Below are 22,944 nucleotides of genomic sequence, written 5' to 3'. Positions count from 1 at the left end.
CGTAATCTGATTCAAGCAATCAATACTGGGCCCTAACTATATGCGAAAATTGTCTCCGTAATTTGAGAGATTCCCGGACCATGACGAGACATGTGCAAGACTTGAGTACAACAGCGACGCCGTCGGTTTTATAATGTGGAATGTTGGCGTTGTGTCTGCGGCGCAAGGAAAGGCGTGTCACATCGCGACGCCATGATACAGCATGTCAAAAATACTTGGCTGTGCACGACATTTGGCCATCCCTCGAGACGACCGCGAATACTGACGCGAGCACACTGGCCATGAAGTGTGCATTACACAATATCGCTAGCTATTCTTATCAAACATCGATCATCTCTTTCCCTGCATTCAACCTTGCCACGCATTCTCTCACACCTGGATAGGTGAAATTATACTGGGTGTACTTCCACATCTTGCTAGGGTCTTTGCGCCCGTGCTGGTCGCGCGTGTGGTTCTGGATAGTCGAGGCCCGCTCTCTGCGCACTCTGTCGAAGTCCCTCAAGATGTCCGGCACTGTCGTACGATCTACATCCTGTCCTTTGAACAGGAAAAATCCCTCAGCATCCTCGATGGCCTGGTTGCCACCTTGTCCTTGATGAGGCGTCATGGCGTGCGCGGCGTCACCTATGATTACTGTTCTGCCCTTGATATAGGTTGGGAGAGGATCTTGATCGCGCAATTGCCAAAGGCGAATGTCCTTTGCCTGCCTTCAAAGAACCGACATGTCAATATGTTGACGAAGCACTCTGAAGCTGAGACACTTACTTGAAGAAGCTTAACAGCTTTGGATCGAAACCATCATACACTCTCAGCAAATCCTCCTTTGATCCAGTGGCGGACCAAGACTCAGTAGTCTCGTGACCGATGAGCTTGTCTGAGGCAATGCAACCCACGTTGACTAGATCAAAGTTGCGGCATGGGTAGACGACGACCTGTCTTCCTACTCCTTCGTATATCTGCAGACTGGCTGGTTTCGTAGCATCAATCGCTCTAAAGTCTGGGTCAATGCTAGCGACGACATCGCGCGGCAATGTGAATCTGAAAGCTGAGGATCCAGATGGTCTCGCGGTGCGGAAAGCCTCGTCGCCTACGACTTTGAGGCGCACAAGCGATTTGATCCCGTCCGCCCCTGCAAGATGTGCCGTCAGTGATCTTGTCTTTGGCTGTTCCGGGCTTCAAGTTATCTTACCGACAACGAGATCAGACTCAAATTCACGTCCATCTGCGAGCTTCACGAGCCCGCTCTCGACATTCAGATCGATGACCTCGCATCCCCAAAGTATCGAGGCAGGTTGCCCGCTTATCCCGAGATTTGCTGACGATGCAGTGGCTAAGCGATGGAATTCGTCCCACAGATCTGCTCTGTGCTGGAAATACCACTCCCCTCCAAAGGTCGCCTTGAGATCGCCGAATTGGTTAGTGAAGGTCACATCTCCCTTCTCGTTGTAATGGATGCCCATAGACGCCGATAAAGATCCAGCGTTCTCTGCTATAAAGCCTAGAGCCTTTGCTATTTTCGTGCCATTAGGACCCATGTTGATGGCGGCTCCAAGCTCAGCACCACCGGACCACTTTTCCAGCACTGTGACGTTGTGATCTTCGCGCAAGACTCGAGCTGCGAGTAATCCGGCAAGGCCGGCGCCAATGATAGTTACGTTCAGTGGTTTGGTCATGTTGGAAAATATATAAGCAGAAACCCGGCTGTAATTTGTCTCAAGTTTGAGTGAAAGGATGGGGTATATCAAGCAAGAAGGAGACTTGACAGAGGATTGCTCGTAGCTACTTCTGTTGTTGAGAGCAGCGATTGTATTGCTCAATCCCGCATCCAGACCCGGGCGATCATTCGGCTCGTGGGGGAGCAAGATCATGGGGAAATGCGGGACCGCAGCCAGTTTACGGGGTTGGTTCCACTGCGCCCCCCAGATACGCTCTGCCGTCCGGGGACAGGATCTCAAGAGGCTCCCGGCTCCTTCAATCTCTGGAATACGTGTGTATCCTGTCTGATTGGTCACATTGTCAGGGCACATGGCCGTCGAGACTCCACGGCGTCCCGACTTTCGGGATCCGGACGTTACGTATTTGCAACAAGCATCTGAGCACGTGGTATGCAAAAAGTGTGCTTTCAACAATTGACTGTACTTAGAAAAGTTTGCTCGACGATCATGACTAGACAAGCTACATACAAAACCCACGGCAGGGCGTAACGTTGAATTCATCGAGTCACCCAATGACTCTCCTATACGCCCAAATGGTGGTGTAAGCAGCACCAGCGATGGTTCCCAGTATGACTGGAAGCAAGTATACTGTAGCGCCCAGCAAAACTCCAGTTTCGAAGAATCCCCATGCACCCGCAGCTGCCTGACCTGTGGGCTTCAAGGGCTCCGACGCATGTGCCAATATGGCCGCACTGCGTGGCGTGTTACGCAACTTCCAAACATTGGAAGCCGCGTGAACTTTGACACCCGGCGCAATCTGTGGACTGGGCTTTTCAAACATTCCTTTGATATAGCGTAGTTCAGGACGCACAGGATATCCTACAGGACCAGCTGGACCAACTAAGGTATCATTAGCGACCAGGTCATTGGCTAAAATGTCTACGCTTTGCCTAGGACTTACTAAGCAACTCGGCGGGGATGTGATTGACGAATGTCACAGCGCTCGGTATGAATTGAGACAAATATTTCGCTTCAGGGCCGTCAGCAAACGTGAATAGCGCATTCATCGTCGCATCTTGTGAAAGGACCAAGTCGATCACATCGTCGAGACTAGTAATTTTGTGGACCACGAGAAGGGGGCGTTTGATCTTGTCATGCAACAACTGGCTAGATCTGTGTTTGGATTAGACCGGACCGGACCTGACTTGAGGAGCCACTCACCTCGATTTGATCAAGACCACTCTGGCGTTACCTTGACTGCAGACTATCTCGTCATAATCCGCGAGGAGCTCTAGTTGCGTTGGCTTGTTCTCTCGATCATGCTTGCGAGTGTTTGTGCTGTTTACAGTCTGGTCGAGGGCTTCTGCATGCATGGACATTTGCTTCTGCAGAGCAACAAGGAACTCGTCGGCCACGAATTCGTTCACGAAGACCTGGTCTACCGCATAGTGACTCTGGCCAGAGTATTGCATTCTGGAAGCGAACACCTCTTTGGCTGCAAGGTCCACTTTTGTCGTACGGTCCACGACTGCTATCGCCCTGCCTGAAGACTTTGAGCTTATTGTTCTGTCGTATCTTGAGCTCAAAGGCTCGGCCGTCTGATCGATGACCAAACACTTTTCCAAAAAAGATTCTGGAGCTCTCTTCGGGATCGTCACATAAGCTTCCTTATCAAGTGCGGCCTCCATTATCTGACGAATGATGGTGGTCGATTGATCCGGGAGATTGGGTAGCTACGCTCTCGGTCAATTCGCCGCTAGTCATGAGAGTTATCGTGTTTCGTACCTCGACAACGCAGCAGGTTCCAGATTCTATCGCAGCAGAGACCGCGCTGAAAACATTGAACGCTTTGGTGAAGTCTCCAACGATCATGTACGCAAGGCCGACAGTGACTCGTCTGTCTTCCCAACTCTTACCCCATCTGATGTTGTACTCTTGGGCAAGCTCTTTATCGAAGTTGATGTTATCGTAATGCTGGCGAACTTCGAGCAGCATGGCCGAGACAACAATATTTGCTTCTTCGATGGTTAGGCCGTAGTCCTTCTGCATGGCATATACAAGGGAGCTCTTGTGATCAGTCAGCGACTTGAATAAGGATGAAAGCTGCTTCTGTCGAGTGCGAATGCTTCCCATACGTCCATCTATTGCAGCATTTTGTACGCTAGCAAGAGTTGTGGTGATGTGTTCGTTCTGCGCCATGTTGTAGTTGAATCACTTCGTTCTGCTGATCTTTGACTTCGGTCATCTACCACATAGGGGTGCTACAGTTATTTCTCGATCTTTGTGCTGTGGTTCTTGTGTTCGTCGAAACTCCGGCTCGGCTCCTCCTCAATTCCTACAGCTCCCCCACTCTCCACACTGGGGCGTCCCCGGACTAGTCTCCGCGACTTGATCCAACGGTCACTCTAACAGCCGCTTGATGTTTGAATTGAAGGTTGACCTGCCCTCCTTCGAGCGCTGTCACCTTTACCGCTCTCTCTCTTTCGTCCGCATACACCGGTTGTATCGATCACTATCCTCAAACACCACATCGAGATGTCTACTATGTCGCAGACTTCGGTTCTGACCACGTCCCTCCACCTACAAGCAGTAGAAGATGATTACGAGAATGAGAGCAGAGTAGGGTCACTCAGGGAGGCTGCACTTGCAGCTGAAGCCGCCGGCGACTTTCTCACTTCCAACGGCCAGCCAACCGGACAAGAGCCCAATATCAACCCACAATGGTGGCCTGAGCATGAACATCGTCGCGTTCCATTATATCAACAGGCTGTTGCCCATCCGCATTGGTATGCAATTGGAGGAGATACCCCCGCCATCCGATGGTTCATGTGGACCATGTTCAGTGGATGCCAAATCATCCAAGTAAGCCGAGCACGATGTCCAAATGCATGTGATATGGCTGATATTGTTATAGCATGCGTATTCTATCCCGAGGTTTTTGGGATTCCACAAATACCGCAAGATGCAGTACAAGGTTGCCAACGAGTGGTGAATCTCGAGAAATTTCACAAGAGACGCCGTTGTCATTTGATCGATCGATAGCTTAGCTCTACTGGAAGTACTGAATGATTACTACACACTATATTTATCATTCATCTTCTTCTGCGCTTGCAACGACCAGTCAAGCCCTGATAGCAGAACGTACATCGTTTCCAGCCGAGGGGTATCTACGTCCAGAGCTCGAGCAGTAGAGACGACTTCCCCAATGATCGCTTTCACTTCTAGCTTGTTACTCGCATGCATGTCAGCCATCATGCTTGGCTCCACACCCGGCCATTCTCTTCCCGCACTTCTCAATAGCTGCGCGTCGATTGCATCCTTAGTGATCACAGCTGTGTAACCAGATGCTGCAGCCACAGCCGCTACCTCTTCCATTGCACAGCGCACGAATTCGGTGGCGAGCGACGAAGAATTCAAGAACTCCAAGTCCCGACACCTCGAGAGAGCACAAATAGGATTCCAAGTTGTATTTCCGATAAGCTTTTTCCATCTCTCAACCTGGATGTCCTCGCAGATTGTCACATTCGACCCTCCAGTCTTGAGCAAGTTGGCCAGAGAGTCGAGTTTGTCTTGGTCTTTCAGGTGATCGACTGCGGGATAGCATCCGATGTGAAGTTTTTGCGTTTCAGTGTGCGAGAAAACGCCAGTCGCGATCTGCGATGTTGGAGAATAGGTGACTGCAGAGATGATGGCACCAGGAACGGAGAGCTTTGCGAATTCTTTTTCCACGCCCAGACCGTTTTGAATGATCACCAAAGAGGTCTTATGAGACGCCAAAGCAGGAAGTAAAGCTGCGGCTACGGAAGATTGGGTCGTGGATGTTGCTTTCGTGCACACAAGAACAAAGTCGAATGGTTGATCGTATAGAGACAGAGCCTCCTCCACGGAGCTTACAATCGCAGGCTTGAAAGTGTGTTCTCCGAAAATGGTCGATTTGATGGTGAAGCCATGGAGTCGTGCGACGTTGTAATTAGATCTGCAAACACAGGTGACTTCTGCCCCGGCCTCATGCAGAAAAAAGCTGTAGAGTACCCCGACACTGCCGGATCCAAACACGAGTATGCGAGACATGATGAGATGAAATTGCAAGTAGGAAATTTGGTGCGAGAACGAGAGTATATGGGTTTTGTTCCGAATATGAGGTCCCGAGAGGACATGGCGGACCCGAACCACCGCGGGAAACCCGTCTGTCTGGTTCTAACACGACGGAATATTTCACCCGAACCCTGCGCAAGGAAACTGAACGTAGTGAAGTAAGACTTGTCTACGGTATCTTAATTAGACTACTGATCTACGACAAAGCCATCCTTGTGCAGCCTCATGCTGATTGGCTGGACAAATGGAGGGCGAATCGACTGAGCATCATCAAGCACATTGACGCCAAGTCCTGGTCCTGTAGGAATATCTACGAAGCCATCTTTGACCTCCGGGACATGATCAACAATGTTCGCACCAAGATGTTCGATGGTCGAAGTGAAAACACCTGCTTCAAATCCAGTAGCATACTCTTGAATGGCGAAATTAGGGATGGCCGCAGCGATCTGAAGGCAAGCTGCCAACCCAACAGGTGAGAGCGGATTATGGGGGACAACTTGGCAGTTGTGAGCCTCTGCCATAGCGGCGACTTTCTTCGCTCCGGTGATTCCTCCACAAACTGCTACATCCACACGCACATATTCCAGAGCGTTTCGGCTAAGCAAAGCTTGAAACTCGTAGATGGTGAAGAAGCGCTCTCCAGTGGCTATGGGTACTGCAATGCGATCGGCCACACGAGCCATGGCATCAGCGTTCTCGGGACGAATAGGATCCTCAACGAACATCGGGTTGTCATCCTTGATGAGGTTGGTGAACGTAACGGCCTCTGCGGGTGTCAAGCGGCGGTGCAGCTCGATGAGCAGATCGACCTTATCCCCGACAACAGCACGCATCTTGTGAACATTCTCGGCTGCGTCTTGCATTTTCTTGACGTGAGTCTTGAAGTAGACCTGGTCGTTGCCCTCATCCAGGAAAGGGTTGATATGGCCAAAGGCAGTGTATCCCATGTCCATCTTCCGCTTACATTCCTCCAACACGCCCTCGATGGTCTTTTCGTAGATGTGACCATAAACGCGAGCTTTGTTGCGACAGGCGCCGCCTAGCAATTCATAGATTGGCACACCTAGTGCCTTGCCCTTGATGTCCCAGAGGGCAATATCGATACCGGAGATGGCGGCGTTGATGGCTAAGCCCTGGAAATAGCTGAATCGGTGCATCACATTCCAGTGATGCTCAATAGCGAATGCAGGCTTGCCGACCAGGTATTCTGCGAAACGTGTGACGGCTGTTGCTGCGGCCTCAATATGGCCCCAGACTCCTCCCTCTCCCCATCCAACGATATTGTTGTCGGTCTCAATACGGACGAACAGGAACTGTCCGACATGTAACGGCTCTACGGACTTGATGTTTGGTCCATAAACCATGATTAATGATGACGTGAATCGTGATGTATGATGATGACTTTGTTGATGACTTGGGGCAGGGCATCAAGGCCATCTTTTTACTATTTTATTATAGTCGGCGAGCCGACCTCGCAGACTCTTTCAGACATGTGAGTGCCCATCATTGAACGACTCTCGGGACTGTTGGAGGAGGATGTTGATGGTGGCAGCCGCTCGGCTGGCTCGGCCCCTCATTTATGCAGCATCTTGGCCGGCGGCGCTCCCTAGCGAGCTGGTTCGTCTAGCGTCGCGACTGCCTCATCAAATTGTCTTTCGCACATCCATTCGTGTGATCAAGATGGCTTCGAGACAGCGACCATCTCCTATAATATCATACCTTGCTTGCTGATAGTAGGATTCACTCAATCGATATCAGAAATGATGATGTCGGCCTTAGTCAATGCAGGTGCAGTATCTTATTATACATTTACAACGAACGAGGTCCAGGATCTCCGCCAAACTCTCCGGACAGTGATGAGCATCTTCCCACCGTTCCTTCCACCGGATGTCGAGCTTCCTTGATCCGAGAATACGCATTCTACCAAAGTCGGTTAGATCGAACCTCAACCCCGCAAGCATACTCCGCATAATTCTTCCCCACTGACCTTTGGTCACTTCACATCGTCTTTCTCTTCTGACTGTGTAGTGGTGCGTATTAGAACTCCCACTTCGCCTTGCGTCAACAACGGCGCCAGTATGGTATTGCCTCAGACTGCCGATGCTCAGATGATACCAGCGACCACACTCTTGTTCCAATGCACCATCTGTCAACGAGCATTCTCCCGAGTAGACCATCTCTCGCGGCATGTGCGTACTCGTGAGTTGATCCAGATCCAAATCTATCGCGTCATCCTGACATCGACATTAGACACGCTTGAAAAGCCTTATAGTTGCGAGTTTTGCGACAAGAAGTTTTCACGAGTGTATGATCGCTGACTGGTCGGTTGCGAGTCTTGCTGACTCAAGAGGCGAATAGGGATCTTTTAAAGCGCCATGCTTGTCGACAGGCTCCTTACGGCAATTCTAGGACCTCCAAATCTCATCTTGGAGTGACTTATCGAGTCGGTCAAGCATGTAAAGCATGTGCTGCTTCCAAAATAAGATGTACCGATAGTAAGCCTTGTCATCGCTGTGTGAACAAGAACATCACCTGTGAGGTTGACTGTCCGGAAGAGCCGACACATACTCCAAACCTCGATACAGCTGGTATAGCGATACAAAACGTCCCACCGCAAACTTCGGATTTGTCGACTCCGGGAGAACTCGATCTGGCATCCGTGGACATTGAAACACAGCCTGCATTGCACTCCGAAAGTTTACCGTCACTTGTCACTTCATCCCATACCGCAGCGGACTCTGTCGTACTCACACCCTCCCTAGACAGTCATAGCACTATGTCTTGTAGCTTCGCAGTGCCGGCCACACCAAACTTCGATCTGAACGTTGCAGAGTCAAGCGAGACGTACGCAGACTTTCTGAAATGCTTGCTTGATAACGGTTCCTATAACAACATGTACCCACCGCTTATGTCTGCGGATGACTTTAGCGTTGGCTTTTGGGACGACTACCTTGATGCGAACATGAGCTTCCAGAGCAACGCTGATGTTCAAGGTTCTGTAGCGCCGATGATTATGAATACATCCACAACGCACACAGGTTCCCGGAACGGCAGTAAAGACATAAACACACTTGAGCAAAAGGCTTTTCACGCAGCTGCAAATGCTTTTGAGGAGTCCGGATGGAATTGGTCTCCTAGTTCTCAAGATCATCGATCTGCAGACCATGGCGGCCTCTCACTGCCACACGATTGGGCCCGTCAGGAAAGCATTCTCCAACCAGACGACGACTTCTTGGCAAAGCAAATGCGACCGACAGATCGTGAACGAGTCATGGGACTCTTGTTGACTTATTGCTCCAAACAACATCTAGCAAGAATGGTTTCAACCTTCCCATCAATTAGCGCTTTAAACGGTCTCGTTCATCGCTTCCTTCGTTGTCAAATTTCCAGTCATGAGCCGTGGATTCACATTCCTAGTTTTGATCTAACTACGATACGCCCTGAGCTTTTGGCTGCCATCCTGGCGCACGGAGCATGTTCTACGCCTGTTGAAGTGATAACAAGGCTTGGCTATGCAATGATAGATATTGTTCGTACGGCCGTCATTGATAATGTGAGTCCGAGGTATACTTCTGATACGAGTTGGAGCTGACAACGACGATCAAAGTGGTATAGCGACAATAGTCTGTCACGAGATCTGCAGCTCTTGCAGTCGCTGCGTTAGTCCTTGCATCTTCGTCCGACCTGCAGACACTTGACCGCTGACTTTCTGCAGTGCTTACACTCAATCTGGCGATGTGGAGTGGCAATAGATGCATGATGGAGATAGCAGAATCCACCATGGGTCCAAGCATTACAATCGTACGACGAGCTGGATGGCTGCGGGAAGATCTGTACCCGGTCATCGAACTTCAAGCTTCTGAGGAAGGCATGCAATTACATCAAAAGTGGACTGCTTGGATACAACAAGAGTCGAGGAAACGGTATCTCCAGGATTCCGATCACTCGCACACAAAGCTGAAAGCTGACGGATGATTTTAGGCTTTGCTATCGCACATTCTTGTTCGACGCTCGAGTGTCTTTGACACGGATGACCAGTCCCACAATGTCATTCACAGAAATGACATTGCCATATCCTGATAAGGCTGAGCTTTGGTCAGCTACCAATGCATTAGAATGGAAAGCCCTTTACCTCGAGCATTGTCAACACAAAACGCCCCGCTCGAGAGTATCACTCGCCGAGGACATGCGTGCGTTGATTAGTGAAAGCAGTATCCCAGTAGACTGTGATACAGCATGGCGCAACGATGTCTTGCTGCACGGTTTGTGGAGGCTGATCTGGGGTCATCGCGAGGTGGAAGATCTGTTACAAATCTCGAGTCCCGAACACGACGAATCATCCTCCTCGCTCCCCTCACGCGGGGAAGGACTGGCAAAGATTCTGAACAAACTCAGACTGGAAGTCGAGCTAGCATCGACAATGAAACCAAGCGACGTCACTGGAGATGCGATTATGATTCAAGAGTTCTTGAACATGACACTACATGCATCCATACAATCACTACAGGCCTTCGCTGGTAAAGACGGCGTAGCAGCTGCGCAGCGAGTATACCCCATGCTAGAGGAATGGACTCAGTCGAAATCAGCAAGACGAGCTGTTTGGCACGCAGGCCAACTCATCCGAGCGGCACAAGCAACCTCAACACGACCGATACGAGAGTGGCGTGTGGTAGTTGTTTACCACGCCAGTCTAGTTTTCTGGGCCTACGGAATAATAAGCAGCATACGTCAAAAGCGGGACGCGGTTTCAGATACTGATTCCCAAACCAAGGCCGCCGTATGTCTAGACGGAGAACAAGATACTATGGTTCGACGCTTCATCAACCTCGGAGAAGGCGAACCATGTCTACTCAACCACTCGAGCTCTCCGGACGCAAGTCACGATGACTCTTTTATATCCCAGAAAGTACCGTTGCGCAAGGCGAGCAAAATCATGCAGATGACGGCCCAGATCCTGACGGAGCAGGTGGCGGGAGATTGCAGGATATCCCCACCGCTCACTGAGCGCTTTGCAAGACTGATGAACGAGCTTGCTAGATCTGCCAGAGCGATAGGTCTGGGTTGAAAAATGCAAGAGTTGGCATGCTTTAAATCAATGCCAGGGCAGCAGCTCCTGATCTATTCATTTTCCGACGTCAAGTGGTTGGAGTTTGGCATACGACTTCCATTGTTCTCCACTGCATGTCACGACATTCGAGTTTCTTCGCAAGGAGCTCACTCTACGGGCGCATCATCGTGAACTGGATCGGCGAACCATTTTTGATTTTCAGGCTTGCCCAATCATTACTTTTGCGTATGTCAAAGACACAGAAGTCTGATTTGAACAAAGCAGGCAGAAATAAAAAAAATCAGCTACTCGTGTAGCCATCTTCGTGCCATAGTAACCTGCCTCGAAAGGCGTTTCTTGATGAGACTCATGTTACTAAGATCATCGTGCTTGCTCAAACTTTTACAAGAAGAGTTCGCGCTTTCTTGCGCAACTTCCAAAAATCCGGGCGTAGAGTCGGGCAATCACAAGCTTCCTACAACGACCAGCTCACACTGCAATATACTCTACCAGACTACAACCACTATTGATATACTGCAAATATCAACAAGTCTGCCGACAAGTCTCTCCCTCTGAGTGGCAGGTGGTTCCAAGCCCTTCTCAAGGCAGACGACGAATCGCAATCAGTCACCATCATGGTGCAGTCAGTCACAGCAGAGGTCCTCTCACGCGCCTTTGTGGAGGATGCGATACTCGGGTTTTATGGCTGCAGTCCCATGGCCCGCTGCGAAGACCCCGAAAGACCACTCGACGGCATCCATGAACACGATGAGAAGCCAAGCTGGCTGACTGAAAAGGTCAACGAAAGTCCGGATTGGCACTACAAGACTGGCTACACTGATCAGGGACTGGCCAGGCCAGACGATCCGGATATCGACATCAAATCCTCAGACTGGACATGAAGAACTAGATCGCTCTTTATAGCAGAAAGTCGAGCGGAAAGAGCAACGAAGACTCAGACAAGAATCAGAAGCAGAGACTTCCGAGCCCGACAAGTCCAAAGATCCAGCAGCAGAGAAAATAGTCGCCCCCTTTGAACTCGGAGATTTTTGCATGTTGATGCCCTGCTTTGTTCATTGTAAAGAAAGGGTGTGACAGTACAATGCACATGGAGAGGTGTTGAACGCTGTCGTTGAACCATTATAGAATGACCGTGAGCAGCAAAGCAGTGAGTCGCGCCCATTTGTTTGTGGTCCATGGTCATTGTAAGGATTTTATCGAGAAGAATATTACAAGTCGAGGTCAGAGTCGAATACCTTACAACATCAGCTCTACAGCTTTGAATCCAGAGCAGACAGGTGAAGTGTAAGCAGAGATGATAGCAAGAGCTTGGAGCACCAAGACGAGACATGGCCCAAGCTCCAGCCCCAGCCTTTCGTCATTCCCCGCATGACATCAAGGTGACCACTTGAATGATGAAAGGGAAACAACGCACCCAAAAAACCACCCGCCTTTGTTCCTTCCCTCTTCCACCCCCTCACCTTTTTCCAATTCCCACACAAATGCGTCCGTTCACTCCACGCTACATTCAACAGACCGCAAGCATCCTCAGCAGACCCGCAAGCCTACAATTCGCTAGAACTCAGCCTTTGAACCAGACGACACAAACAGCAGCCATGTCTACTTCGGGACTCAAGATTGAAAACACAAACATCAAGACTGCACCTGGTGTCAGTCTTGATGAGCAGCAGAAGACGCTGGTTGGAAGTGTTTTGGATCTTTTCGCCGGTAGACCTAGTCTTGAGAAGCTTCAGCTTTGGAAGGATGAGGGTGTTTTTGAGGATCCCATCACCAAGGCTGAAGGTCGTCAGCAGTACGAGGCACAATGGGTAGGTTCCGACTTGAGTCAATCATGTCGTTCACCTTGCTCATACGATATTCTCCACAGTACGGACTTCAGTCGGCATTCAGCGAGATTGAGAGACTGCACCACGAAGTCACATCGTCGGGCAACCCCATCAGCATGAACATGAAGACTCGTTACGTCGTCAAGGGTATTGGCAAGGAGCAGACCATCTCTTCCATCATCAACATCTTCCACGAGGGAGGCAAGATTACAAAGGTCGAGGACAAGTGGGACGGCAAGCTTCCCGACGGCGCAATCGCCACTGTAAGTTTTCCCCAGGTGTTGAATCCTTTCTGGTGGGCGAATTACACATGGGCGTGGGTGTTTTACCTGTGGAGCTTTGTTTGGTGGACACGGCCGTGGCTGGTGAGGACTGTTTTCTTCAACCAGGCTTCCACGCACTCATGTCTAGCTTGACAAATGCTGACCCGTTTCTTCTTCGCAGGCCTTCCGTAAGCTCAACTCTGTTGTTGTGCCCAAGATCATCAGTGTTCCCAAGAATAAGGAGGAGGATGCCGCAAGAGGCAACTAAAGGTGCACTCTTCGGACAGTGCCTGCAACGAAACGTACATGACTAGCATAATCAACTACTATTGCTCTTCCTCTCCTTCTTCTTCTTTTATCTCGTGTCCAGCCGTAGCGACCTTCAGAATGTCATACTCAAGCCCCGGCACATGTACAACCTCGACGCCAGCATCCTCAAGCTTCTTCCTCCCCTTGTTCTCACCCACAAACTTCTCAGGCTCCTCGACGCCAATATAAACCTTCCTTATACCCATATGGCCACGCCCACAATTCCTCGTCCCCAACACCCTCTCCGTACAAGGCAAATTCCCACTCAAGCGAAAATCACAAGGCTCCATTGTTGTATACAGCACTGTATCCTCGGGCATGATGCTTCCGACATGTTCTTCGGAAATGTTCATGGCGAGGGCGAGTTTTGACAGACAGCATTGCTCGGCGTGCGTGTTTCCGGGGAGCTCGAGGGTGTAGCCGGTGGAGAGGATGGGGTCGGGGGAGGAAGGGGAGACGAGGATGGCGCCGACGCAGTAGTTTGTGGGTTTCGGGGGCGACTTTCGGGCTTCAGAGAGGGCGAGACGCATGTAGTCTTTATGGCTGAGTTGTGGCATTTTTTTTCCTTTGTGCTTGTGAAGTTGTGCTTGTGAAGCAAAGTGAAGAGAGTGGGAGAGCTGAGGGGTTTCGTCACTGTTTGGGCTGCTTGAAGGGGGAAGTTCTTGGCTGAAAGTGGAGCGCGTGGGGGGGGCGCGTCATCCGGCCTTCTTACGCGTCTTCGGCTACAATCAGTCCTTCTTGCTTCATACACAACACAACACCGACACTCAGCATGCCTTCCAATATCGACGATCTTGAGCTTGACGAGCCTCCATCCGTCGAACCCTACGAGGTCCTCGGTGTCGAAAAGACAGCAACCCCCGACCAAATCAAGACGGCCTACAGAAAAGCCGCCCTCAAATGGCATCCTGGTTAGCAATACCTCACCTTTGTCTCCACCTCAGCCTCCCACTCTGACAATCCCATCACAGACAAAGTAAACCCCTCGGAAAAAGACATCGCACACACCAAATTCCAAGAAATCGCCCTCGCCTACGCAGTCCTCAGTGACCAACGCCGCCGCACCCGCTACGACAACACAGGCCGCACAGACGACTCCCTCGACCTCGACGACGAAATCTTCAACTGGAGTGACTTTTACCGCGCTCAGTTCGCCAATGCCGTCACCGAAGACACCATAACCACCTTTACCACCGACTACAAAGGCAGTGACGAGGAAAAAGACGCTTTACTCTCCGCATACACCAAGTACAAGGGCGATATGAACAAAGTCTATCAACAAATCATCGTGTCAAATCCTGCTATTGATGAAGATCGCTTCCGTGGCATTATCGGGGAAGCGATTGAAATGGGCAAAGTGGAGGCATATGACAAGTTTACAAAAGAGTCGCAAAAGAGCATTAATCGGAGGATTGAAAAGGCGAGGGAAGAGGAAGAGGAAGCAGAGGAACATGGGCAAATTACTGCTCAAAAGACAAAAGCAAAGAACAAGTCCAAATCAGGAGAAGGGGATTTGTCCTCTTTGGCTGCCATGATTCAACAGCGGAATAAAGGCAAAAGTGAAGATTTCTTGGATAATCTGGCGCAAAAGTATGGGGCAAAGACAAAGGGCAAGGGAAAGAAGAGGGTGCAAGAGCCAGAAGAGCCGCCGGAGGAAGCATTCGAAAGGACGGCGAAGAGAAAGAGTAAGAAATCCAAGGCTTAGAGGCAAGAAAATGACCGCATACTTAAGAGGCTTTGGACAGAGGGAAGAATTGCTACAGCGAGGAGTTCTGGGAATGCTCTTTTTCTTACATGAGAGGTCACATGCGGTTTTTAATCCACATCGATAGCATCCAAACACCACGAATGCTAAGACGATGCTCGTTTTCCAACATCTTTCCTCATCGATAAACAAAACGATTATCGGGTCTTTCTTTTCCGTCAATATAGCACAACCCAATCACCCCGTACACCTTTTTTACCCAAAATCGAATCCCTTGAACCCAAAACCCCTATACACAAACAAATCCTTCGCCCCATCACTTGATCCTTTTCCAAACCCCACAAGACGAGACCAAAAGCATTCAGTACACGCAAAAGCAAAGGGGTAACTAGCGTTAGTCGACGCTATAGTAACCACTATGTAACTACGATGCTCGAATTAGAATTCCTGTCGTATTACATAGATATGAATTACCTGTTATAAAACACTGTCTTATAAGAGAAATAGGATTCTGCGGGGGGGGGGGGGGGGGTTAAACCATTGCCAGTTCTAGGACGTAGAATAGTAGGAGAAAAAGAAGAGAATTTGTATGTAAGGGAGAGAAAGGGAGAAATTTACATTAGTTATTAGGCGAAGTGGGGCCCGGAAAAGAGGCCCCCTAATGCTATAGATAGGAAACTCATCACGTACAGCGGACGAAGAAGGTTGGGATTTTCTTTTACAGAAGACGACTTTAACGTAATAGGGAAGAGACGTGTTACTTGAAGAACGTATTTCTACGACTCTCTGCTTTTCTACTATAGTGTAAAGTTTCTACACTCTTCCTTATAAAGTCCCCCTTTCCCTTCTCCTCTTTCGCCTTTCCGAGTAATACTAATGCAATTAGTCCGCAGCAAAATTCGCAGGTAAATCTAGATCGATAGAGACTCCGTGCTAAGGACGATAGTACCTTAAACTGGGTATAATATCGTCTATAACAATCAGGCTAGATACAAGTGTAGCGATTAAGGGCGAGATGCAACTCTTTTCGTTCTCTGCATCCTTACGTATAAGGTGGTCGATAAACGCTAGGTAGAAGGTAGCGGAGTGTAATTCACGATTCTTAGACAGCTTCGTTAAATTCTAGAGCATTAGTTTAGCTAGGAACAGTTTCTTAGACTTCATCTTAATTTCTGGCACGCCGTTCTCGAGGATGTTAAATTTATCATAAAAAGACTTCTCTTAAGGCACTAAGCATATAAGATCGCGAATCTGGCCCTTAAATATCTGCTCGAGGTGCTCCTAGAAACATATAAGGATAGCTTCGTGTTCTACAGGCAGTAACTTGCCTGTACGTACTTCGTTTATAAGGTGCGTCTATATCTCGAGAACAGATCTGGTATATGTGAGCGTAGTCTAAAGGTTGTCGGCCTAGACACTATAGTATAAGGAGGACTCTAGCGTCTACTCTTTCCGCTACCTCTTCGCTATACGATCGTGCATCTTACTGTTCTTTACTTAGACTATTAGAGTACGAAACTACGGTCGATCGGCTATAGGGGGAAGTAGCGAACTACCTAGTTAAGAGTCTTATAGTGCCGAACACGAGCCCTCTATTCGACTACCTAACTAGGCTTTTTACCTAAGGTAAGAGCTTCTCGTCCTTACTAGCTATTACCGCGCGGAAGTTCGGGCTAATTATAGAAGTAACGGCCGACAGCCTAATAGAAACGGTAGAACCGGTCCTTTAAGAACTATAGATAGAAGGCATTCTAGGGTGCTTAGTTAAGGGTCTAGAAGAGGAGGTAAGGGTAGTTATCCGGTAACTATAGTCGAAAGGAAAGTAGGAAGAGAAGTATACGTTCTATATAGATACGGTATAGAAGAACGGGGAGAGCGGTATCGTAGTAGTATAAGGGTATACTAGGAAGACTATCGCCTAGAAGCGACTACCTAAGTAGGTAGCTAGCGACCCGACGGTTACGGAACTTATCGCTATTAAGGTAGCCCGAGTATACTAGGTAAGGAGGAGACTACGTCTAACGAAAACTATTATTACGACAGATAGTAAATAAGCTATATACTATATAACGGAAGGTATAAGTCTATAGAGATAATACGTAGTACGGTATAGCCGTAGGTATATCGATACTCTCTAGGCTCGAAAAGGGGTAACGGTCGCCTTATAGTAGGTACCGGCTTATAAAGGTATATACGGTAACGAGTAGGTAGATAAGCGGGTAAAAAAGACGCTAGAGGAGGGATAGGGAGAGGTAGAAGGCGTTATTACGTAACTCGAAAGTCCTACTAATCCTTTAACCTCCTCGGACTTCTAAATATCTACTAATTTCCTAATACCTACTAACCTCTTAACGCCTTTAGACCTACGTAACCGTAATATCGTAAAGTCGAAGATATACTAATAACGCTATATAGGAGTTATAAGAAAGATAGCCTTAAGAGTAGCTAAGAAGACACTTTAAAAGAAGCTAGACGAGATCTAGAAATAGGCTAGGAGTTAAGAAGTGTCGCCTAGTAATCGGAAGCTAGAGCTATAAGGGGAATAGTTATTAAAGGGTAGAACTAATACGTGTATTATAATTAAGTTAAGTAACTACTATTATAGTATAGGAGTCTTTATATTATATATTACGGCGCTTACCTATAAGTAAGCGTTATAACGGCTAGGGTAGCCTACGTAGTGTTATTATAAGAGTTATAGTAGCTACGGGCTAGTTATAGAAGGCTAAACGAACGCTTTAAGTGCCCTAGCCGCCTAAGTAACCCTAATAGGGTTACGTAAGTTATAGAACCGAGGTTCTACTAAGGAATAGTTATATAGCCTATACTACCTCTATATTTATAGCTCTTCGAGCTACGTCCTATTATTAAACCTACCTATTAGTTTTACTACCTAACTATAGATAGCCTATTAAATACTACTGTACTCCGTATAGCTGCTCCTTTTACTATATACTTAACCTGCCCTCGTAACATTACGTAGCTCTTACCTAAGGAATAGCTACCCGGCAGCCTATTACTATATTCTTAGAACGACCGATTCCCCCCTTCTCCGCCGAGAACCCTTAAGACCTATCCGACTATATTACAGAATACTCTAAGGAGTAGCTTCTATACTTCCGTAACCTAAATGCGTACCTCTCCTAAGTAGAAGAGTTCGCGTACGAAAAGAGTGTCCTATTAAATAAGGCTTAAGAGACTATTATAAGTAAGGACGCTATTATCTTATACTAAAAGGAGAATATTACTAAGCTAAACGCTTAGCTTATCCGCGCTTAGGTTAAGAAAGAGCGCGCAATTAATGCCGCTTAACCTACTATACTACCTGCCCGCCCTATCGCTAGTAGACTAGCTACTAAACCCCCGCTAGGTTATATAGAGAGAGAGACTCCGACTCTTACTACCTTACCTTCCGAGTCTAGTCGTCCTAGTAAGAAGCTCCCTAACCCTAAAGTTTTTAAAGGCTAGAGATCCGACCTTCGCCGCTTCGTTTAATAAATTTGCGGTAAGATAACTATAAACGCCGACCGATTCCTAACTGCCTAGTCCCGCCTAATCTACGTAGCTAGCCGTCTAAAGGACGACGCCTATAACTTAATTTTGCCTAAAACCCTATATAGTGTCCCCTAGTTTATAGACTACTAACAACTTTTAGAATACCTAGAATAAGCCTTCGGCGACCCTAACTGTATCTAGAATGCTTAGAACCGTCTATATAACCTAAAATAGAAGAACTAGGACTTTAGTGTCTATTTCTCTAAGTTTTAGAGACTAGCACTCGAAGGTAAGATGCCTAAAGGCGCCCTAACTCCCCTATTATACTAGGGAATTTCGAGGGAACTTTAGGATATACTATTATATAACCCCCCTACTACCCGCGAGTTCCGCCCTTTCTCCCGCCATTTATAAGAACTAGATAACCGCTTCCGCTAACATTAGTAATAAACCCGCCGAGTAAGAGAAAACAACCGATCCCCTATAATACGTCTAACTACTATAACCTCTACGGCTCGCACCCCTACTATTACTATAACTATTTAAACTGCCCTAGCGTAACCTAATCCTAACGTAATAGACTTAAGTGCTACCCGCCGACCCCCTCCTAGATACTAGCCTTTTAGAAGGAAAGAGCGTAGCGAGTGTTACCGCTACGGCTCCCCTAATTACTATATTATAAACTGTTCTTTCCCGCCGCCTGTAAACCGCCCTATATAAGTTAAAGAAAGCCGCTTTATAGGTCTTAACTTATACTAGGGCCTAGAATATAACCGCGCGCTATCTCTTATACTATTAGAGGAGGATAAAGTAAAAGGTAGAGCCTCGATCTAAGTCGTAATCGAGCGCTTAACTTACGCATCACCCGTGCCGATACTGCTATAAAAATCTATAGAATATACTTAAATAAATACCTAGAAAAACGAAAGAGAAACCGAGCCTAACTTATAGTCTAGTTAGTATCTCTTAAATAAGGACCCTATACTATACGAACCTACGCTATAATAGACACTAGAGCTAAAGGAGTATACTTCGTCGATAGGAACTAGGCGGTATTACGTAGCTTTACGCTAGAACCTATACTATAGCCGATGCCCCTAGTTAACTTTAATAGAGACGAAAAAGAGTCTATAACTATAACTTACTTTATTATTATAACACTAAGAATTAACGACTATACTAAGCTAGAAGCTTTCCTATTTATTACCTGCCTATCGTACTACCCGATTATCCTAGGGATGCCCTAGTTAAAGTTGTATAACCTTAAGCTAAGCTTTAGTAAGGGAACTATACTTTTTAACAGCCTATACTGCTAGGAGAATTATAACACTCCCTTATAACCTATACGAATTTATGCTATACCTAATATTCTACTAAAAGAACGCCCTAAAAACATTAAAGTACCTATTATAAGCCCTATACCTATTATAAGCCCTATACCTATTATAAGCCCTATACCTATTATAAGCCCTATACCTAAACCTAAACCTATACCGAAGAGACTAGAGATCTATAAAGTCTCGCTTAGATATATAGGAGCGTAGGCCCGCCGAAAGCTGCCTATATACTAAGTTACATTAAACTAAATAGAATCTGCCCTCGAGGAGATTGCTACCTCTATTAACCCTACTATCGAACTTCCTATCGAGCTAAGAGACTATAGCGATATATTTAGCCTAAAGGAAGTAGAGAAGCTACTACTATACCGACCTTACGATTATAACATTAAGCTAAAAGATAGTTAGACACCGCCTTAGGGACCTCTATACCCGATGTCCCGGATATAGTTATAAATACTAAAGGAATAGATTAATAAAAACCTACGTAAGGGTTTTATTCGACTAAGCTCCTCCTCTACCTTATCTCCCGTTCTATTTATAAAGAAATCTGATAGAAGCCTCTGACTATATATAGACTACCGAGGACTTAACGCTATTTCTAAAAAAGACCGATATCCGTTACTACTAACGAGAGAAACCCTAAATGCGCTAAAAGGAATAAAATACTTTTTAAAGATTAATATCGTTACTACATTTAATAATGTTTAGATTAAGAAAGGACTGGAATACCTAATAGCCTTCCGTATAAAGCTAGGCTTATTCGAATTACTAGTAATGCCTTTTAGATTAACTAGAGCCCCTACTTCCTAGTAAAGATTTATAAATGATATCTTCCGCCTATATATCGACCTATTCTATTAAGTCTACCTAGACGACATCCTAATCTACAGTAAAATAAGAAGAGAACATAAGAAGTATATTCGACTTATACTAGACGTATTAAGAGAGAACTAACTCTACGCTAAACCGTCGAAATACGAGTTCTTTAAGACTAAACTAATATACCTAGGAATCATTATAGGTGTAGAAGGCACTAGGATAGATCCGAAGAAGATTAAAGCTATAATTAACTAGCAACCGCCTAAGACTGTTACTAATATTAAGTCATTTACTAGGATAGTAGGATTTTATCGACGCTAGATAAAGGATTTCTTAAGAATCCTAGCACTAATTACTGCACTAGAAAAGAAGGATATACTGTTCGTATAGACGAGTAAATGCTAGAAGGCTTTTAAACTCCTAAAGACTGCGTTTATAAGCGAGCCTATACTAAAACACTTCGACTAGAATAAGCCTACTATCCTAGAGACTAACGCCTCTAACTATATCTACGCCGGTGTATTATTATAGTACGATAGCGAAGGAATCCTACACCTAGTTACATTCTACTCGAAGAAAATAATACTAGCTAAATGTAACTATAAGATCTATAATAAAGAGCTGCTAGTAATCGTTCGTTACTTTAAGGAATAGTTATCTAAACTAGAGATAAGCTAGGAAAAGATTAAGATACTAATAGACTACCGAAACCTAGAATACTTTATATTAACTAAGAAGCTAAATAGACGATAAGTAAGATAGTCTGAGTTCCTATTAAGATTTAACTTTATAATTACGTACCGGCCTAGAAAATAAGGGATTAAGCCCGATAGTCTAACTAGGAGGTTAGAAGATATACCTAAGGAAGGGGATAAACGCCTCTTATACTAAAGCTAAACGATCCTTAAGCGTAATAACCTCGAAGAGTTTCCTAACGAGTTCCTATCCTAGCTAAAACCTAAACCGCCTATAAAACTAAACACGTTAACCCTATAATAGCCTACCTAGACTACGGACTAAGAGACACTACTACTACTAGACTAGTTAAGAGAATCCTTATAGAAGGCGTACGAGTAAGATCCCCTACTATTAGAAGTACTAGAAGCATTAGATAACGACCTACTAAAGCACTCCTAGATATTACTTATAAAGTGTTTATAAAACTCGGGATTCCTATTCTACCGTAAGAAACTATATATCCCTAACTCTAACGAACTAAGAGCTTTACTATTATAAGAAGCATATAATAATCTAACCTCTAGACATCCTAGCTATAATAAGATATACGAGATATTATAACGATACTTCTACTAGCTAGGAATGCATAAATATACTAAGTAATAGGTAAAGAACTACTACACCTATAAGAGAATTACACCGTTAAGAGAAGGCCCTTAAGGCGTCTTAAAACCTCTACCTATCCCTAGAAAAGCCTAGTAACACCTATCGATGGATTTTATTACCTACCTACCTAATAGTAATAGTTATAACGCTATACTAGTAGTAGTCTACCGTCTAACTAAGTTCCGCTATATTATCCCCTATAAAAGTACCTATAACGCCGAAGAACTAGCCCGCCTATTCCGTAATAATATCTAGAAACTTTACGGCTTACCTAAATCTATTATCTCTAACCGAGGATCTTAATTTATCTCTACCTTCTAGAAACACCTCTATTAAATCCTAAATATAAGAGCGTAACTATTAACTGCCTAGCACCCTAAGTCTAATAGATAAACTAAGAGGATAAACGCTATCCTTAAATAGTACTTACGAGCCTACGTGTCCTACTTATAGGACGACTAGATAGACTAGCTAGCCTCTACCGAGTTTATAGGAAATAGTTAGGTATCCGAGACGACCTAAGTCTCGCTATTCTTTATACTATACAGTTTCGAGCCTAAGATAGGTTTTAAACCGATCCGCTCTAGAGATCGCCCTATAATAAGAGACGCCGCCCTATTTATAGAACAGATGTAGAAGATCTATAATTTCTGCCGTACTAAGATAATCGCTACCTAAGCCCGCTAGGAAGAATATATAAATAAGAAAAGGAAACCTGCCCGCCGCTACCGCTCCGGTAAGAAGGTCTAGCTAAACGCTAAGAACATATAGACCCTACGACCTTATAAGAAACTTAACTAGAAGAACTTAGGCCCCTTTATAGTTAAATAGATAATCGGGTCTTACGCCTACGAGCTATAACTCCCTATAACTATAAAGGTACACCCTATATTTAATCTATACCTATTACGCCCTACTACTAAGGACTTCCTACCTAGATAACATTAACCGCCGCCGCCTCCTATTAAAGTCGAAGGTATAGATTAATAGGAAGTTAAGAAGATTATCGACTCCTACTAGGACTG

General features: G+C 46.3%; 8 protein-coding genes across 8 annotated transcripts; 3 read left to right on the top strand and 5 right to left on the bottom strand.

The window, feature by feature from the left end:
• Positions 1-319: 319 nt before the first annotated feature.
• On the bottom strand, positions 320-1,673 carry AUEXF2481DRAFT_71078 (uncharacterized protein; the record flags this gene model as incomplete). The annotated part of the gene is made up of 3 exons (XM_013483650.1): positions 320-707; positions 766-1,129; positions 1,190-1,673. The coding sequence occupies 3 exons, from the start codon at positions 1,671-1,673 to the stop codon at positions 320-322; spliced, it is 1,236 nt and encodes a 411-aa protein (XP_013339104.1).
• Positions 1,674-2,220: 547 nt separating this feature from the next.
• On the bottom strand, positions 2,221-3,854 carry AUEXF2481DRAFT_83848 (uncharacterized protein; the record flags this gene model as incomplete). Its single annotated transcript, XM_013483662.1, has 4 exons — positions 2,221-2,555; positions 2,617-2,828; positions 2,877-3,388; positions 3,441-3,854. 4 exons carry the CDS (start codon positions 3,852-3,854, stop codon positions 2,221-2,223), a joined length of 1,473 nt encoding a protein of 490 aa, XP_013339116.1.
• An 833-nt stretch (positions 3,855-4,687) lies between these two features.
• AUEXF2481DRAFT_537109 (uncharacterized protein) lies at positions 4,688-5,874 on the bottom strand. The gene has a single exon (XM_013483672.1). It carries the CDS (start codon positions 5,724-5,726, stop codon positions 4,728-4,730), a length of 999 nt encoding a protein of 332 aa, XP_013339126.1. The 5' UTR covers positions 5,727-5,874; the 3' UTR covers positions 4,688-4,727.
• A 43-nt stretch (positions 5,875-5,917) lies between these two features.
• Positions 5,918-7,270, bottom strand: AUEXF2481DRAFT_44955 (uncharacterized protein). Its single transcript, XM_013483638.1, has one exon. The coding sequence runs from the start codon at positions 7,112-7,114 to the stop codon at positions 5,939-5,941; it is 1,176 nt and encodes a 391-aa protein (XP_013339092.1). The 5' UTR covers positions 7,115-7,270; the 3' UTR covers positions 5,918-5,938.
• A 558-nt stretch (positions 7,271-7,828) lies between these two features.
• On the top strand, positions 7,829-10,815 carry AUEXF2481DRAFT_71042 (uncharacterized protein; the record flags this gene model as incomplete). Its single annotated transcript, XM_013483646.1, has 6 exons — positions 7,829-7,949; positions 8,001-8,055; positions 8,109-9,303; positions 9,358-9,409; positions 9,466-9,673; positions 9,732-10,815. 6 exons carry the CDS (start codon positions 7,829-7,831, stop codon positions 10,813-10,815), a joined length of 2,715 nt encoding a protein of 904 aa, XP_013339100.1.
• Positions 10,816-12,413: 1,598 nt separating this feature from the next.
• On the top strand, positions 12,414-13,175 carry AUEXF2481DRAFT_48662 (uncharacterized protein; the record flags this gene model as incomplete). Its single annotated transcript, XM_013483641.1, has 3 exons — positions 12,414-12,626; positions 12,686-12,907; positions 13,089-13,175. 3 exons carry the CDS (start codon positions 12,414-12,416, stop codon positions 13,173-13,175), a joined length of 522 nt encoding a protein of 173 aa, XP_013339095.1.
• AUEXF2481DRAFT_44953 (uncharacterized protein) lies at positions 13,089-13,699 on the bottom strand. The gene has a single exon (XM_013483637.1). The coding sequence runs from the start codon at positions 13,567-13,569 to the stop codon at positions 13,234-13,236; it is 336 nt and encodes a 111-aa protein (XP_013339091.1). The 5' UTR covers positions 13,570-13,699; the 3' UTR covers positions 13,089-13,233.
• A 289-nt stretch (positions 13,700-13,988) lies between these two features.
• AUEXF2481DRAFT_9311 (uncharacterized protein) lies at positions 13,989-14,921 on the top strand (the record flags this gene model as incomplete). Its single annotated transcript, XM_013483613.1, has 2 exons — positions 13,989-14,127; positions 14,188-14,921. 2 exons carry the CDS (start codon positions 13,989-13,991, stop codon positions 14,919-14,921), a joined length of 873 nt encoding a protein of 290 aa, XP_013339067.1.
• Positions 14,922-22,944: the final 8,023 nt, after the last annotated feature.

Source organism: Aureobasidium subglaciale, assembly GCF_000721755.1.
Source record: "Aureobasidium subglaciale EXF-2481 unplaced genomic scaffold scaffold_39, whole genome shotgun sequence".
Lineage (NCBI taxonomy): Eukaryota > Fungi > Ascomycota > Dothideomycetes > Dothideales > Saccotheciaceae > Aureobasidium > Aureobasidium subglaciale.
The sequence above is the reverse complement of the archived record's forward strand: the minus strand, read 5'-3'. Positions and strand labels throughout refer to the sequence as shown.

Coding starts and splice junctions, on each gene's coding strand:
- AUEXF2481DRAFT_537109 (XM_013483672.1), bottom strand. CDS start 5,726: ATGTCTCGCATACTCGTGTTTGGATCCGGCAGTGTCGGGGTACTCTAC.
- AUEXF2481DRAFT_44955 (XM_013483638.1), bottom strand. CDS start 7,114: ATGGTTTATGGACCAAACATCAAGTCCGTAGAGCCGTTACATGTCGGA.
- AUEXF2481DRAFT_44953 (XM_013483637.1), bottom strand. CDS start 13,569: ATGAACATTTCCGAAGAACATGTCGGAAGCATCATGCCCGAGGATACA.